Genomic DNA, 18087 nt, shown 5'->3' with positions numbered 1-18087 from the left:
CAGTTGGTCTAGCTGGCTCACTCTCTTTGTTTCAGTGCGCAGTATCTCTCTCGGCTCTCGGCTCTTTCTCTCTCTCCATCCTCACAGTGCTGCTCTGCTCTGGATGACTGCAGAAGCAGCGCCATGGCCGTGAATCTCAGCAAGAACAGACTGGCCCTGCTCACCGCTTACCAGGACGTAATCGACGAGTCCTCACCCACTGACTGGTAAGATATGATCCGGGGCTTTTTATTTTTCTGGCCCGACTCGCTGCTGGCTTCATGGCCGCTGGAAGTCGATGTGCCTCGGAGTGATGCTCAGGCTGTAGTCGGTGATCTGGTGAGCTCATGGTTCTGGACGCAGCATCCCTGAGACCTCAGTATAGACCAGATCTTTGGGCGTTTGATCATTTGAAGCTAAACTTGATTATTCTGGTAGGATTGGTGGGTGAAAGATTTCACTCACATCATAGTGGCTGGAAGGATTTACACTGCGGTCTGCTGCTTAAAATAGCCAATTATTATATAAACCTATACATATGTAAATTAAATATGAATTCTAAATACATAAACGCGAGCTACTTTTAAATGGTTGCGGTTTTGTCCCAGCTGAAAGGGCGAGGCGAAATAAGTGTCAGTTCTGCGCTGTAGTCTAGTATCATTTTCCTTCTTTTCCATCTCTTAACACTACTTGTACTTGTGTCTGCGTTGCGTTTCTTTCTTTGTCACGACTGTAACGATGGACTGGGGCAGTGATCCAATTCTCTTTGTGCTTGGGGTTTAAAAAAAAAAGGGGGAAAAAAAAAGAAAGACGATTTTTCCCCCTCCTGGTGCAGCTGCAAACTGCCACTGGGGCACATGGTCGATATTACTGAGGTGCTTGATCTTTGTCTTTGGTGTGGACATGACATAAAAAAACCCCCACCACTCTCCATGTCAGGTCTATAGTGATAGTTCGGATGATGCATCCGGGTTCTCCTGGAATATTTTTTCAATCGGAATTCCTTTCATGAACACACTACATCGATTTCTAGCCTGCTGAAGACATCTGTGTGTAGAATGCCTCTGTCTCAGTTACTCCATCACTCGTGTTGCATAAAGAGCGAATAATCGAATGGGTTCAGGATTAGCAGATTGCACCAGAATTTCCATCACAATGACACCCAAAAGTTTGGGAAAGAAGAGACGAATTTTTCTCTCTTTGTGTGAGGAAACAGGGCATTTTGTTGTTGCAATATCTGCAATACGGCTTTTTCCCCTCTCCCAATCTTTGCGGTATATCTCACAACAGTAATGGTTCTGTGTACCAGAGATATGCCCACTCTCTGCACTTACACTTTGTTTGCCATAGCCTATGTTTGCCTAAATTAGATTAGATAAAATTCTGGTATCGTTATTTTTAATGATTAAAAAAAAAAAAAGGCACCCAGTGACATTTAGTTCTATAACAAGCCCACGTTGGTGTTAAAACCTCCAACTTGGCAACCCTACACAGATCTGATTTGTAGTGTTTAAGGAACAGAAATTCATTACATGTGACGTTTGCTAACAGCTTCTCATTGTGCACTGCAGTGCGAGAATGTGAGTCCAGGTATTAAAGAAGCTATATGTCATTTTCAGATACATATAAAAGGAGCTGCAGTTCTAATTCAAATACTGACCAGTCGTTTTTTGTCTCTCTGAAGCTGTTTTCTTTGCCCTCTGTTGAAATAATTGATTTCCTGTTAAGGGAATTTTGTCAGAGCTAAAGTGGGGGTGGAGCTCATTTCTGGGCCAGAAAATGAAATCACCATTGTGGAGCAAAATTGTTAGGTAGTGGTTTCTAACGTGACTCTGAAATTTACGTAATACGTAATACTGTTACAGATCGTATGAGTCACCATTAACATCTGTTAGTTAGTTGAGTAAGACGCCAACGTAAGAGATAAGCATGGTGTTTATTCAGGAAAATCCATTAATAAAAAAATCCCATAAAAAACCAAGACTCAGACGTAAACTACAAGGCAAATTGTACCAGAATTAACCTGTCAAGCTAATATTAAACTAACACAAAACAGCTACACTCAAGTGAGTGACGTTCAAATGACAAAAAAAGGGTGGAGACAAAACCAGGAAGTGAGAACAAAGACACATCACAATAAAGGGGGGGTTCATGGGTGCGTCTCAATCAGCTCCCTAGTTCAGTAGTCAGGGCACTGAGCAGGGAATCGGACATTTTCTTTCTCTCTCTCGCTCTCTCTCTAAATCGAAAAACCCTTCCCATGCACTGGAATGTTCTCTCAATAAAAAATCCCACCAGGGAGCATCCCAAAAACCAGGAAGCATCAATGCTTACTACATTCCCTTACTGGAAATTATGTCATTTTTTATGGAAAAAGAATGGCAGTAGCTAGTTATGCTTGTTATAACTGATATACGTCGGCCATTTTTCACTGTATTTCATGTTCTATATATGGTTTGAATGATTTAAAAAAATCCACTAGCTAGCCTATGATCCTGTTTGAAGATAATGACAGAAATTATTGTTTGTAATGTCACAGCATACAAACATGTCAATGATATCGGTGCTGCCTTTTGCTGAAAATCCCACTTGAAGTCAGGTAAACAAATCAAACATGGGTGACCCCTATAAATAATTTACATCTAAATTACTCAGGCCCTGAGGCCTAAAAAATTGTTACTCAGTCATACACTGATTTATTAGCACTGGATCAGTAAAACAGCATGTTGACTGACTAAAGTGATGTTTCTATATTCCAAAATAATTGACCTTGACAGGTTTTCCTTCCATCCTCCTCGTTCTTCTACCTGGAAAGTGTCCCATTCACCGGTACACTACACCCTGACCACTTACACACTCGTGTGCTCATCAATAATCCTTCACAAGCATGAAACCTGAATCCAAATTGAGCTGGCTTTACTGTACAGCCTGCTGGAATCAAACACTTCACAGAACTCACTGAACAATACGCAACACCTGAAGGGAAGAAGGGTGAAAGGTAAGCAGATTGATCCTTAAAGGAGATCTTGAGAACTTCTGCAAGATGTTAACGGAGTGCCTTAGGAAAAGGCTCCAGGTTCGAAGAACCTTATATCAGTTATTGAATATCAAACAGGAACGGAATCATTGTTAGATGATCTGCTTGTGCTCAGGAGGAACTTTAAGCGATAAAACGTCGTCTTATTTTTTCCAGCGTAATTAATGGCCACGTTTTCCCAGAGTCTGATATCCGCCGCCCGGTTTATATCCTGTTACAAATTACAGTGGTGAGAAAATCCTTGATTACAGGAGAAGGTTCATGGCTTCCGGTGTGTGTAGGTAGAACAGAGTGTATCAGGGTATGGAGCTCGGACATGACAAAAATAACTTTAAATATAAAATACTCATTTTCTGTGGTGTATTAAATAAAATGAACATGTTTATCAATGTTTTTTTTGAGATCGGAACATATTATTTAAAAAAAACATGATGTGAAAAATAGAATCGAGTCAAAACACAAGATACAGCTACTTTTTTATGTGTTAGCTGCTAACAATTCCCAGAGAGCTAACGTTAGAAAGTCAACGAAAGTGATTAACATCAGAAAACTTTTTTTTATTTGTTCAACCCCTGTTGGTGTAACAGATATGAATGTACATGAATTCTATTCAATTATTATTCTATTATTATTTATTGAAAATATATATCATTTTTTAAAGGCACATCATATCCATCATTGGTAAAAAGAATAGAATAGAAAAGAAAAGAAAACAAGCATTGTTCCAAAAACTATAGCCAAAAACAATTTAACATGACGTGGATTTAATTCCAACATACAGAATTCATGTGCAAGATTCATATCAAGGAAACCCAAATCTGTATCTAGCCTTCACACCACCATCATCATCACAGTCATCATGGCCACCAGGAATATTTATAAATATTTGCATTTTTTTGGCTTGATCTTTAATCCCTGACATGCTGCATGTTAAACTCTGCGCTGCTTGAGATGAGTAATGAAGTGGTTTTGATTGCTCCATGGAGTTCGATGACACAGGGGCACTGATTGGTGTGACCACACGAACTAGCAGAGATTTTTTCCACTGCTTGAATGATAGACTAATCAGCATTACACCAGATGTCTATATAAGGCACAAACATGCTTATTGCTGGAATTGAACCAAGCGAATGGACCAAAGGTTGCCAGAAAGGTTCTGAAGAAACCAATAAAGAAATAAATAACAGAAACTTTCTTTCGTCTGCTTTCTTCTAGAAGAAAAATATTTAGAGTTCAGATGTTCTGTTTTTTGGTCCAGGACACGTGAGTAAGACGAAGACAGAGACGCAGTGAGAAGCATCCTTGTGTAAACCGTATAGGATTTTCACTTTGGCTACCAATGGCGCTTGGAAATAAAGGCACATTTCTTTCTTCAGAGCCGAGCTGGAAAGCCGACAGGCTCGAACCTTTGTTCTTGGTGCCTTGGTCTTCTGAACGATACACAAATAGAGCTGGAGGAAAAAAAAAAAAGTCTGCACAGGGAGCCCCAGAGACGTGTCTCCTGTTTGCTCTCGTCTGCCAAGAAACGTCCGAGAAACCGGCATAGAGCTCTGCGAATTCTCACATGAGTGTGTGCCACTCTCTTAAGAGTAACGGTTTTCTGTTTGAGAGTGATTACGATAGCACCATGGGGAGTTTCAGCTGGAAGTCCAGCACTCTAATTCCTGAATTCCTCCTGGATAAGGTTTTAATCATGTTCACGTTCCCTGTGATTGATTACCGGTTTATCGTAGTAGCGAGAGGTTTTTTTTTTGGGGGGGTTGGGGTTATAAATTCCCCTTGTTCCTTTTCCTTTGGAATGTGCACTCCTACATATTCATGCTGGACTGAAATTTAGGCCAACTGCTTCAAAAAGAGTTGGCAGCTGTTAGTCATGTACACCCGTGATGTATTTTGAGAAGATGAAGCGACGTAATTGACGGGAAGACACACTTCTTCGCGCATAATGGAGCACTGTGTGGGAGTACGCTCTTTTGGCCTCTCTTCTCATGGACTCAAGGCTGTCTGTGAAAGATACAGTGATACAGTGGATGACTGGCTCATAGGAACAGAAGAATCCAAGAAGTGAAATGATTCAGGAAGATCTTTGCCTAGCTCTTGAACTCTGGCACTACTGGGGAGAAAATATGTCCACCGTCCAGTTGTGACAAGATCCAGGCAGCGCTGGGGTTGTAAATAAATCCAGATCCAGAGTATTATCCAGATTTCCAAATTTCAGGGCTGCTGTTGTTCCTAGTAAGGAAAAAAAAAACTCATCTCAAATCTCATGCTTGTGCAATGACGTCAGGTCGTGATGTGAGATGAGGAGAGCTGAAATCTAATATCTAGCCATCGTTATTAGGGTTAGGCTATGCGTTATATCACAGTGTCTCATCAGTGGCATAATACAAAAAGATGGATTACACACACACACACACACATTATTAACTTCTTAATAATCCCCAGGGTTCGTGCCATATTTCATCAGAATAACAAATATTCAACCCTTTCTATTTCTGTTTATTTTATTTTTATTCTTTTGAAACATTTAACCAAAAAAAACTAAATTGTTTTTTATGTGAATATTTACCCAAAAATATTCGTAAAAAATTAAAATTATTTAATTTTTTTTTTTTACTTTTGTGCAATTTATATTTGGATTGGACAAAGTGCACTTAGTCTAGCTACTCTTAGTTTACTCTAATTAATAAATAAATAAATAAATGAATAAATGAATAAAAAGTAAAAAAAAAAAAAAAGCATTCAAATTCATTTATAAATAAATACATATGGTAAAAATAAGTCAAAATAAAAAATAAATAAATATGACTGTCACTGATTGGATGCATGAATCTACAATTTGGGTTTGACAGAAATCAGCCCCAGCTTTGCTTTTTACCTTCTTCATGCACTTCTTCTTACATCCACTGGTGGCACTGTTGCGCTCAGCCCTACAGACATCCAAATCAAGCTGCTGTTTATTAACAGTGATCGGATTAACAGTAATCTGACGTGTCTGTCAAAAAAAAATGAATCCTTTTCATATTGAAAGGTGAGGGATTAGCTTTGTTAGCACATTTATATGGGTTGTTGCTAAAGATTGTGTAGCATTTAGCATCTTCTAAAAGCTTCATTTCTGTGTATGTGTGTGTGTGTGTAAAGCCCGAGTCTAATGGAGGAAAGGATGAAATCTCTTCAGTGAGTTTCAGAGAGTTGAGGTTCATTAACGCAGGACATCCTCTCTCTAGCTCGAGCTCTGAAGTGATGAAGCGTAAAGAGAAAAGTTTTTCAAACTGTTCGTATTAACGAGCAAAAACTTTCTTTCTTTCTGGATGATTTACAAAATAGTACAGACCTTATTTCAGGAAATGAGGCATTTTTTTCGCAGGTACTTTTTCCCTCAAATTATATCACTAGCATGCTTCTCATTCCTGGATAGATCGGAACATCTGTTAGTGCCCACCTCTGATGCTAATCCAGTCTGATGTTGATGAGGCCTCTTGCTAACATCTGGTTGCAGTGATAAGCCGTCATATGGCCATGCTAGCATGTTGTGATAATAATGACTCTACTTATAGGCACATGTGGGCAACAGAAATCACCCTCATGCAGGTCATTTGAGCAGATTGAAAGTAGCTGTGTTACTGAACTGATAAACACAAATGGATTCTTTCTGTCACGGCGATTTCCAAAAACGTACTAAAGGTTATCGCTCGTGTCTCTGAAACGGAGTAGGCTGTTTATGGTCCTATTTATGAACATTCTTCTTTTCAAAGGACTAGATTATTTCTTTCTCTAGAAAAAAATTTTTTTGGCTTGTGTTTGAAAGGCTATGGGGTCAGCCAGAGTGCCGCTGGACTTCTGTTCCTATTCCCGCTGGGTTTCGTGGCTCGTGCTCCAATCTGTCCTGCTGCAGCTTCCCTCCAGGAAACACTCCTGCTAAAATAAGTTTAGTGTTTTTCCCCTCAGGTGCCAACTCTTGACATCTTCCTTTTCCGAAACTTCTCCCTTTTGTCCCGTCTAGTCCTGCTTTTCTCTTAGACACAAAGACATGCGCTTTGGGATTAGACTGACATATACCCCTGCATTCATGCTAGCATGTCACTTGTAGGATACCTTGCTATTGTGCTGATGTGTTGCTGCTTGTGAGCGTGTACTGTCCGTGTAGCATTCTCAGCTCTGATCAGAAAGCTGATTACCTACTAATTGTTTAAAATGAATGTTGAAAACAATTAGCTTTGATTTGCAACACAAGCTAACTGTATTAGCTGTGTACGCTTATCAGAGACACCATCATACACCTATAAAGCTTTAACATTCTTTTAACTAGTCAAAAAGTCAGTTGTTTGATTGATGTAACATGCCAGGCTATTATATATTATAAAAAATAACAGCACAAGCTATATATATTAGCTTGAGACACCTATGACTTGCTTCTTCCTTCCATTCTTTTATTTTTCTTCATAACATCTCTGTATGCCTTTAGTGAGAGGTTTAATGAGACAGGATTAGAAGAAAAAGTTTTTTTCTAATTGCAGGAAGGAATTAAAATTTTGATAGAGGAAATTAAAATCGTCTAAAATTGAATGCTGATAAGTTTTTAATAGCTAATACAAAGCCTGACATGTTAAATGTCAATCACACAACCGACTTTTACATTGAATAGTTTGGAATTTAATGTGTTTGACTAGTTAGACGTTCCTAGCTTTATAGCCGCCGCTATTCAGTACAGTTAGCTTGATCAGAGTGAGAGTACTTAGCTAGTACAGTTAACTTAATCTGCTAATTATAGTGAGAGTACTTAGCTAGTACAGTTAGCTTAATCTAATAAATTAAGTGAGTGTATGTAGCTAGTACACTTAGCTTGATCTGCTAATCAAAGTAAGTGTAGCGAGTGAGTATTCCTAGCTAATTGTGTTAGCATATACTGCTAATGAAACAGAATGTACCTCGCTAGTACTGTTAGCTTAATCTGCTAATCAGAGTGTGTGTATGGAGTGAGTATTCCTAGCTAGTACAGTTAGCTTGTACTGCTAATCAAACAGAGTGTACCTAGCTATTACAATTAGCTTAACCTCCTAATCAAAGGGAGTGTACATAGCTTGTTCAGATAGCTTGTATCATAGTCTGTCGTCTTTTTTCTTGAATGCAGGGTTGTGTGTGTGTGTGTGTGTGTGTGTGTGGTGCTCTAGGACGTACTGGACACTCGCTGTGTATCTGTCGGCTCTTCTCAGGCTCCATTTTCTTTCTCATGCAGTGCATCTGGCTGTTTCATCACAGCTTCCACAGGACTTGGTGTACATTACGCTTTCATCCATCTTTCATGCGTGAGAGATCAGAACAAACACACATTATATAGACTATAAATAGACACTACCCATAATGCCACGCTTCACAGTGAGCTTTCTGAGAGTCAGAAATTCAATTACGCTCTCGAACGCATCTCCAGACTTTTCCAAGTCATTCATCATCTTCAAGGATTCCAAGGACCTGAGCGTCTGATGGATGTGGGGCATCAGATCTAACGTCTTAATGCTTGTTATTTTTGTGTGATTTTTGTTAATCACTTTTTTTTTTTACCCACAGCCCCTGTTATGAGCTTTAATTCCAACTGCCAGCTCAGTTTGGGACGCTGCCCAGACCGATTGTAGAAATGATTAGTGTTTATTCGCGGTAAATGTTACTCTACACGTTATCTGGAGCTCTGCTGAGGAGTTCATTCTGCTCAAAAACACAATCCTGGATCACAGCAGATTTCAATTATACAAAGGACACAATATTAAAATCCGGCTCTGTTTTTTTTTTTTTTTGCATGTTACTTTAAAAAGGATGTTAAACTCGATGGAAGCTGCGGGTGGAAATCTTTTATAAATCTATATTAGGATTCCTTGAATCATAAACAATCTTTTTTTCCTATTTGTAATTTATCATAAAAAATTAATTAATTAATTTTAAAAATTAAAAAAGTAATAATAATAATTTCGTTTAAAATGAGCTCATTGTAGGATTAAGGAGAGCGGGAATATAACCAGCTGTCGAGTAACAGCTGCGACAATCACAAAACCTCAGCAGGATGCTTTTTATAAAAAGAAATGTTTTATTTTTGGATTAATATCAACATGGTCGATATTTCCGACTGTGTCCGACCGAGTCTGAGCGTGCCTAATCATCATCGTCATCATCATCTGTTAACATCATTAACAAAGATGATCTGACATTTTTTGGAGACTTGTTTAATTATCTATTTTATTATTTATTTTAATTTTTCAGCCACATACCTATCAGCCAAGTCAAACATAAGATGTATTTTGATAGATTCTATTTCATATTAATGAGCTCTAAATATTCAGCATTTTTCCTGACAGGAAGCCAGATTATGATTTGGAGAACATGATCACACACAGACATGTTTCTGATTTATTTCATGATTTATTTATTTATTTATTCTTTCTTTTTCTTTTTTTTCTTTAATCTTGAATCCTTTTTTTATGGGTTATCTTACACCCCGCCTTGTAATTTCAGCCTCGTCTCAGTCGATCATCGGCGTGCGATTTGACAAATGTTTACGCTGAATAAATATTCGACCATCAGTGTATCAGTATCCTTTAAGCTGCAGTCTGAACAGCAGAATATTGCAGCCTGAGGGTCCTCACTGTGTGTGTGTGTGTGTGTGAGTCTTGTGAAATACACATTTGATATTTGCCGTGTAATTTAGCCCTCTTTGAAGCATGTTGGGATTTGGCCAGCTGTATTAAAGCCCTTTACGCTCGCAGGTTTTTCTGTTCTGATCTAGATCTCTGTAAGTTCTGCAACATTAGCTTTATTAATGGCATGCTGACATTCTTGTAATCATTTACCGCATGATTCATGCTAGAAGTATAGAACACACACAGGTGTGTGTGTGTGTGTGTGTGAATTTGGAAGAACACATAAGTAGGATCAAAGGCTGGGATCAAAATTTCCAATGTGCTAAAAAGTGCTTGTGTGAATCAGGCGGCGTTTTTAAAAGCAAAATCACCTTCACGGGATTGATTGCGGCTCCTTTAACGGACGAGGAGCTCGGGAGCGGCAGGATATCTGCAGTGTCTGATCTGATCGATTCTCTATTTCTGGCATTGTATAAAGTGTAGGTTATGGCATCGTATTCAGAAAGAGTGCAGCTGTGATAGTGGTGATGATGGTGGTAATGGCTATGGTGGTGGAGGGTGAGGAAGTAAGATTGTTTTCAAGGATAAATAATTTGGAAATCATGCTGTAGAAGAAGAGCTAGAGGAAGGGAGGGTGAGTTTCTCTGAGCTCGTAGCCCAGGCTGCAGTGTGCTGAGGTAAGCATGCAGCATACAGAAGCCTACACAACCATAATGGGGTATGCCATCAGGGATTGGTGGTTAAGCTTTTATCCCAGTCTGCTCAGGCATTCTGGGTAATTTCTCTAATCCACCCTTTCTGCCTGGATACAAAGATGAGTTTGACCAAACATTTTTACCCAAGAGTCTTATACAGTATGCCTCGTCCTTGTTTTTAGCATCTCTTCGATCAGATACTCAACCTAAACTCCCGGTGTAACTCAGAATAACATCATCTACACTGTGTGATATCTGGTGTTGTGTGAAAAGCTTTTAGAACAGGGACGGAAAGCAGAAGTACAGACTGCACCGGGGCCTCGTCATTCTTGGCAAGAACTCCATCTTTCTGCTCCGGAGGGGGCTGCCGGACTGCTGCAGTGGAATTTTAATACCCTTCGGACATCAATCAGGTGGAATGAAGCCCGTCTCATTCAAGCCGTGTTTCCTGTGTGCTCGGATGATGGCTGGCTTTCTGGACACGCATGTCAAGGATTAATATTTGACAGCCAGACCTTTTTTTAAGCTGACGTTTAAGCCTGATGTTAAGCCTGATGAGCTGTCTAATGTATTTAATTTATTCCTTATGATTTTTCTTCTTTAGATGTTCTGATGTGATGTTTTGGTTTGTTTTTGATTCTAAATCCAAACTCTGAGACGGAAACGATCCGTGACTGATTATTTTAGAAGGAGTGCCAATAAGCTATAGAAACTCAGAGGTTATGAAAGGCTAAAACTTACAAGGAAACCTGTTCACCTGCTCAGGTGGCAGCATGAAGTCATGCGGTTACAAGTCAAGAGCAGTTAATGTTCACAGGCAATTTTTTTTTTCTACTTTTCACGTCTGAAGTTTTGGTCAGCTTGTAAGCTCCGTATAATCAGATTGACTGACCACACTGGAGAATGTGCATTTTGAAATGCTTTTCTGCTCAGCATAGTTGTGAGGAATGGTTCAAAACAGTTGTAAAATGTCACTGTAGCCTTAAAATCCCAAAATTAAAGTGCATCGTGTGGATTTGACTTCAAAACCATGTTTACTTGAACCTCTGACCCTAACATTGTACTTTACAGTCTTCACAACATTGCTATTTTTTCTTATTATTTTTCTACTTAGTTACTAAATATCCAGTGGTGCTGGGATTTTAATTCCCAACCTTCTGACCATTAATCCAATTATTTAACCATCACCCAAGTCTCACTCCTAACAAGACAAAAACAAAACCAGGAAGCGTATCAAAACCAAAACACAAGAAACAGGAAGTAGAGCACAAAACAAAAAAAGGTACACAAACCTAATGGCTCCTTCTCTTTCCTTAAGTGTAGTTCCTTATTTCCTTTCCTTGCATTTTAACTCCTTCCTCTGTGATTTGAAGAAAGGATGGCAAACGTGACATAAGAACTAATAAGACTTCTTACTGGGGTGTTGACAGACCATTAAAGCAACGGAACATATGTTCAATGAATAAAATCTTCACCATTTTGTACTTTTTGTGGAGATTTGCAGAGAATTTAACAAGCCAAACGTCACAGTCACACCTCTTAATTTATCACAAAGTAACTAAAGCAAGAAAACTAACCCCCTTTATCAAGTTACACCTTAAATTAGATTAGGGTTTATTCAGCCCATCCTTCTCCATATGCTTCAGGAAGGACGTGCAGGCCGCTCGGGGCGAGCATTCTGCGTCAGATTTCCCCTCCAGCCAGAAGAGACTGGACTGTGAAGTTCTTGCAGCGTGTTTGAGAGAATCTTTCTGACAGATGCTGCAGAAAAACCTCTCAGAGAGTCTGAGAGTTGCGGCGTGATCCACTGCAGCGCTACAGCAGGAGAGCATTGAGGTTCGGTTTCTGTAAAGCGAGTATCAGTTATATAACGAGGAAATCGTGCTGCTAAGCCAGGAACGCTTCTCGAAAAACATGAATTATGTCCATGACGGACATCATTTAGATGAGGCCGTGATAAAAAGCCTGGCTTGGCAGACATCTTGGAAAGTTTGCATTTTTTTTTTCCTTTTTCTGTGTTTCTGTGGTTAGCTACACGCTCGTACACGCTGCGTTATGAAAAGCCATTTCCAGTTTTTTATGTTCAGGCAGATTTAGAGTGTCATATAGGCAGCGACTGCCGAAAATGGCATATAGTGAGAGAATATATTAGATTATTTTAGATTAGATTAGATTAAGCTGCAATTTAAGGACTAGAGCATGAACGTTAAGAGATGCCAACTGCTTTTTGTCATCATGACATCCTCATAGCTTTATATGTTCTTCCTACATGTCCTTGTGCAGACCCTTCTAACTGCCTCGGCGAGCCTCCATCTTGTCTTCGTCTACAAATACAACCCCTTGTTTTTAGATCAGATTCATCTGCTACACTTCTGCGCCTGTGACCAAGAAACAAATCTGTGCCAGGATCCCGTAGAAGAAGGCTGCTGAGTCAAACCCTGGCACCTTCTCCCCCAGGACACACCATGCCTGCGGTTGCTACCCAGTGTCTTCAGAGATATTTTTTTTTGTCTCTGCTTTTCATCCATATGTACACCAGTCTGTATTTTCTATTAGCCCGCTAATACACATAGGTTTCCGCCACAAGGCGGTTTGTCGGACGGTTCGACATGCTGTTTTCTGCCTAAGACAGATGGCTAGTCAGTATTCAGCGTGAAATGGCGGACCAAATTTTGTTTGTTTGTCATATGCGCTGTGTGGTTTCAGTTGCTGACTCTGGGGAAATTCATAGAGCGTTTGGCTTGAGGTTCTCACTAGTGAATATAAGGTCTGCATATGCACGGCTGTGTGCCGTTTGAATGCTTCAAAAGAAAACGTCTTACGATGCGCTAATACGTTCAGCGATGTGGTGCGGCTAGCTACATGTAGCAACACTAATAGCTTCATTACATTTTCACTAACCACCAGCTGTATTCTGAAAAATAATAATTTCCTCATTTTCTGTTTTCACAACCAGTTCATCTTTTATCCAAAAAAAATTCAGGAATTCTGATTAGCATGAAACGATCTCAGAATAAAAGGATTGCTCCACAGCTACAACTGACAGACAGACATTTAATATATGTTCAATTTACAACCGTGAAAGGTTCACATGGCTACTGATACAGATTTATTTGTAGCCGGTGCAAAACCGAGCGCGACTGCTGACTTCAGGTCCAATTTAGCCTAATAGCTAGCGTCATGTATTTAATTGTGTGTGTGTTTGTTAATGTTAACTATTTAGCTAGCAAGATTTTTCCAGAAACACACTGCTTTTTTAGTCTGGTACAGAAATTGAAAAGCAAAATGTTTGCTATTGCATTTAATATATTTATAATTTGCGCAATACAAGAGGTTTACATGATAAAACGAGAATATCTGTTTATTTTCCCCAGTTGATATAAAATGAAGTAGCTTCAGTGTAGGTAGATATTTGTTCTTTGTTGCATGTTATATAGCTGTCTGCTTTATAAAAGGGTAGTTTGTCTGTAGTTTAGCTGTTTTATTTGATCACTAGTAGTTTATAGTGTGTCAAGTCCATAAATGCTAACCAGAGAGCAGGAGTCCATGTTTTAGAGCATTTTAGGGGTAGTTAAAAATAAAAAACATGCTAATTTTACACTTCCACAACCTCATGCTAAGACTAATAGTTGCTCATTGTTTGTATTTAAACATTTATTTAATAAAACGGTGACAAATTTCTCTCTACAATAAGCAGTAACCTGATGGTTGATGCTATAGTGTAGTAGTGTAGTAGACTAGCCTTTTGTGTTTTTTTTATGAAGTTTCAGTCAATTAAACCTTCTGTGAAGCCGTGCCCTTGTTCGAGGTCTCGTAAATAGTTAACAGAGCAAGTGAACAGATGTATCATCTACCAGATTCGTAAGCACTAAGGGGGTAAGAGGGTTGACCAGGCTGCTGTGTTCTGGATCCTGCTTTGTCTGTCTTTGTAGCACATCTGTCAGGTCTGCTTCACTGATAAAGCTGGAGTGACCCTTAGTGACCTCAGCTTCCCATGAGGACATGAGGACATACTTGAATCAGGTGCCTGACCATCTGACTGAAAAGACATTGATAGCATGACTCAGCATAACCCGCAATGAACCATTTAATCGACTATAAGAAGCAGATTACCAGCTGTGAGGTCAGGAGCTGCTGACTGGCAGTGGCAATTGTGAAGACACTGCTAGATTTTTAGGAGCAGCTAAATTAGCATGCAGTAAATAAACAAAAAAATAAATATAACATTTTCAGTAGAATCCTTTCACAAACGTCCGAAAGTTTTACTGTTGATCTGAAACAGAAAACAGTGTATTTAATCTCTGATTATTTCTCATAATTAATATTAATTTGTTGATAAGAGTTCATCGTTTTTTTTTTTGTTTTGTCTTTCAGCAGAAAACCGAAACTTGACCAGTTTTTGACCATTTTTTTTCTGTGTTGTTAAATAAAGCAACTGGTTTTAATTCTCTTCTTGCCTAATGTTATCTAAAGTGAAGCCAAATGTACATCAATAGAGACTATTTCCTCCATTTGTTAATTAACTCAAAACATTCTTTATTGACCGTGAGAGAAAGCGAGAGCACAGAATGGAAAGAATTGGAGAGAAAACAGACTGCTCTGAGGATAGCAAGATAATATAATAATGTAATCTGATCAGAGATGTGGGTTGTAAGCATCGTCACCTGAACACGCCACTCACCGATGACCTCCTCACACTTTCCTCGAGTGTTGCTGTTTGCAGACACAGTAGTGGGTAGTGCTGCTGAGAGCAATCGAGCAAGAAAAAATTGTCCTACGGATCGTAACTAGCTGCATTTCATCACATCTCAAAGCTCCTGCTGAAGATAACACCACACCATGTCTCACACCGATCTCTGACCAATCTCGTCATTGATGCAGAAATCCGACTCCTTGCTGGGATTATTTTTGATCACTTGGTTAAATAAGGCCTAGAACAGATCGTTCCTCTTGTTATTCTTCTGGCCATTTCTCATGGCTCGTGTCCATCAGTAAATTGTTGCCGAGTCTGCAGGCTTGCCACTGAAGGACTTGGCAGATTCTGCTAGTACAAGAAGCCTGCAGTCTGCCTGTCAGACATTTTGGGCCAAGTTCTGTGGAGATATTATATTCTCCAGAGTTAATCAAGCATTTAACACATCTTTTTCCTAAACATTATTATTATTATTATTATTATTATTATGTGGTGGAGTAACATAAGATCTTTATCTCTTTATGCCCCGTCTTTATCTCTTTAAAGCTGTGAATATCTGTATTTTCCAGAATGTGTAACATTCGAAATAACAGAAAAAAATGTACACGTCCTTATTCAGAGCTTTTGCTGTATGAGTATTTGTCGTATTTGTCACAATGTTATAAATAAACTCCTGCAGTGTGCTCTTTGTTTGCGTAAAAAGCTGCAACTTTTCTGCTGCATTCTGCCTTTGGATTAAATAAAGCAGCGATCACCGTAAAACTGATAAATCTGATGTGCCGAGTAATAAAACTGTCCAGTGTTTGTAAGTGGGACATGACTAGATGCCTCCAGTCTTACTGAAATGAGTTCGTTGGTTATAAAGCTGTCAGCAGATTTGCTTCTGTTTGCAGACTGTATGATCCACTAGAATCCCTGTTCATTTAATCCTGTGCAGTTATTTATAAATCATCAGGACAGTCCTGCACTGAGGTTATTTTCTGGTTATTTACGAGCAGGTTTTAGCAAAAATTAATAAAAACTAAGTAATAAGGGTTAAAACTGGGAGATATAACAATATAATATTTGGGTTTTTTTTTTTTTTTTTGCTTTTCTGAAATATGGTGGATATTGTCATAATTTTATCAAACATTTATCATTATTTGAATAACACCTATATTATTTTATAAAACTAATAATGATAATAATACTCTTTTTTAATAAAACACCTGACTGGAAAATTTTATTTAAAAATGTTTAAAATTTATAAAATTGTAAAAGGTTAATATTTGTTATTTGGATATAACTATGTATGAATAAAGAATAATTAAAAAAAAGCTTCAAAATCATATTTAAATATTAATATTACATATATTGAAGTCATCAAGCAGTATTTTTAAATGCATTGCCACTAGAAGCTTATCTGTTCTGCTTAGCTTTTACTTTTTTTTATCCCAAAGTTATCTATTTATAATTGTTTGTGTCTTTTTTAATCTTTATATTAGGTGAATACTCGCCATATTTGATATATCAATACTAGCCATATTTGATATGTATATATATATATATATATATATATATATATATATATATATATATATATATATATATATATACTTTGCATGTATATGTCATTTTATCTCTCGTTTTGCTTATATATTTATATATTCTTTTTGCTGCTCATTAGCAAGCCAAGATATCAAGATACAAACACCACCTAAGAATGGCTTGAAAAATGTGTGCTGTTGCCAGATTAATTAAAGATGACAATGACTAATCGCTCGGATTTAATACCCAGAGCTTGTGAGACACCTTAAGGCTTTTTAGTCATTTCAGCAGGCTGAGGTTCGGATGTCACGTGGACTTGAATGTAACATTTGAGAATGACTTGGGGACACGAGGTATGGAGATGGCTTGAGATGGAAATTGGGCAGTTGCAGAGCAATTACAGTTTGATAGCATTTGTCAAAGCAGCCTGAAATTGGGTGACTGGAGAGGAAAATTTGACCTCAGCCAGAGATGAAGTGATTACCCTGAAACGAAGGCTGGTGTTAAAAGTGTCTGATCTGATAGCCTGAAGTGGTGAGGGATATCAGGAGAGGACAGAGAGGAGAGATGGTTTATGATGAGTCTCGTTCTCATTAGAAGTGGAAGATGAGATTTTTTTTCTAACCATATCACTTCAATCGCTTCTTCTGTGCATTTTGTGATTTGATTGTCTGTGATCAGGGAAGTTGTTGTGGCTGAGATCCAGATTTGCATTACAAAAATGTTCCTCTGTGGGATTAATTTTACATTTAAACGTAATCATTTTAGCTTTTATGCCAAATCTTAACCGTATATCTGTTTAGTGCTAAAAACATTCATATCTTTGTTCGGCTTTAAATCATGCTCGCTCATTTATTATTTATATTTTGTTCAATTTAGTTGTAGCCTAATTTAAATCATTCTATGAAAATGCCGTGTGTAGTACTACACATTTGTCTTTGTCTTTATATATTTATCAAACTCACACCTTCATGAATGTAAAACCTCTAGCTACAATTCTCTGAAGACAAGACTCTGAAGTCCAAATCAGATGAAGTCTAATTATAATTCGGTAACATTGCTAGCACAGAGATCCATCAATTGCTAGGGTCCTCCAATTTGTGCATAAACAAGACAAATAAATGAAGAGAATGAGAATATTTTAAATTGTTATCTTAGATACTGTCTTTAGACCTAACCATAGGCACAGGAGCGATCTGTTGGTGTGTAGGTAGAAGCGAGAGCTTATGTTATGAACATAGAACTTAGACAAGGACATGTCAGGAACCTTGAGGGTGAAGTCCTGAGTTGCCGTGCAGATGTATAGTCTTAAAGCGGGTAAGTTAATGCATTGTGTAAACATTTACTTTTCCATAGATATAGAATGTCATGAGTTTGATTTTTGCTGCAACAGAAAGCCAATAGAGCCATCTCAGTGGGAGGGTCACATGCAAGAACACTGTGAGGTTATGAGCCAAACAAGCAGAGTTCTGAATGGTTTGTAGCTGAGATATTGCATAAAAAAATGATAGATGAGCAAGCAGAGTTTCA

General features: G+C 38.3%; 1 protein-coding gene across 3 annotated transcripts in view; it reads left to right on the top strand.

The window, feature by feature from the left end:
* The window catches only part of dbn1 (drebrin 1), a 60866-nt gene continuing 42779 nt past the window's right edge, over positions 1–18087 (top strand). Inside the window, exon 1 of one of the 3 annotated variants that reach the window (XM_058415124.1) lies at positions 1–206. In XM_058415124.1, the coding sequence (XP_058271107.1) occupies positions 124–206 (83 nt within the window). In that variant the 5' untranslated portion in view covers positions 1–123. The remainder of the gene's footprint in view (positions 207–18087) is intronic. The other 2 variants (XM_058415123.1, XM_058415125.1) reach the window with 2 other exon arrangements.

The sequence above is a fragment of the Hemibagrus wyckioides genome, linkage group LG18, assembly GCF_019097595.1.
Source record: "Hemibagrus wyckioides isolate EC202008001 linkage group LG18, SWU_Hwy_1.0, whole genome shotgun sequence".
Lineage (NCBI taxonomy): Eukaryota > Metazoa > Chordata > Actinopteri > Siluriformes > Bagridae > Hemibagrus > Hemibagrus wyckioides.
This window is presented reverse-complemented; position numbering and strand designations above follow the sequence as displayed.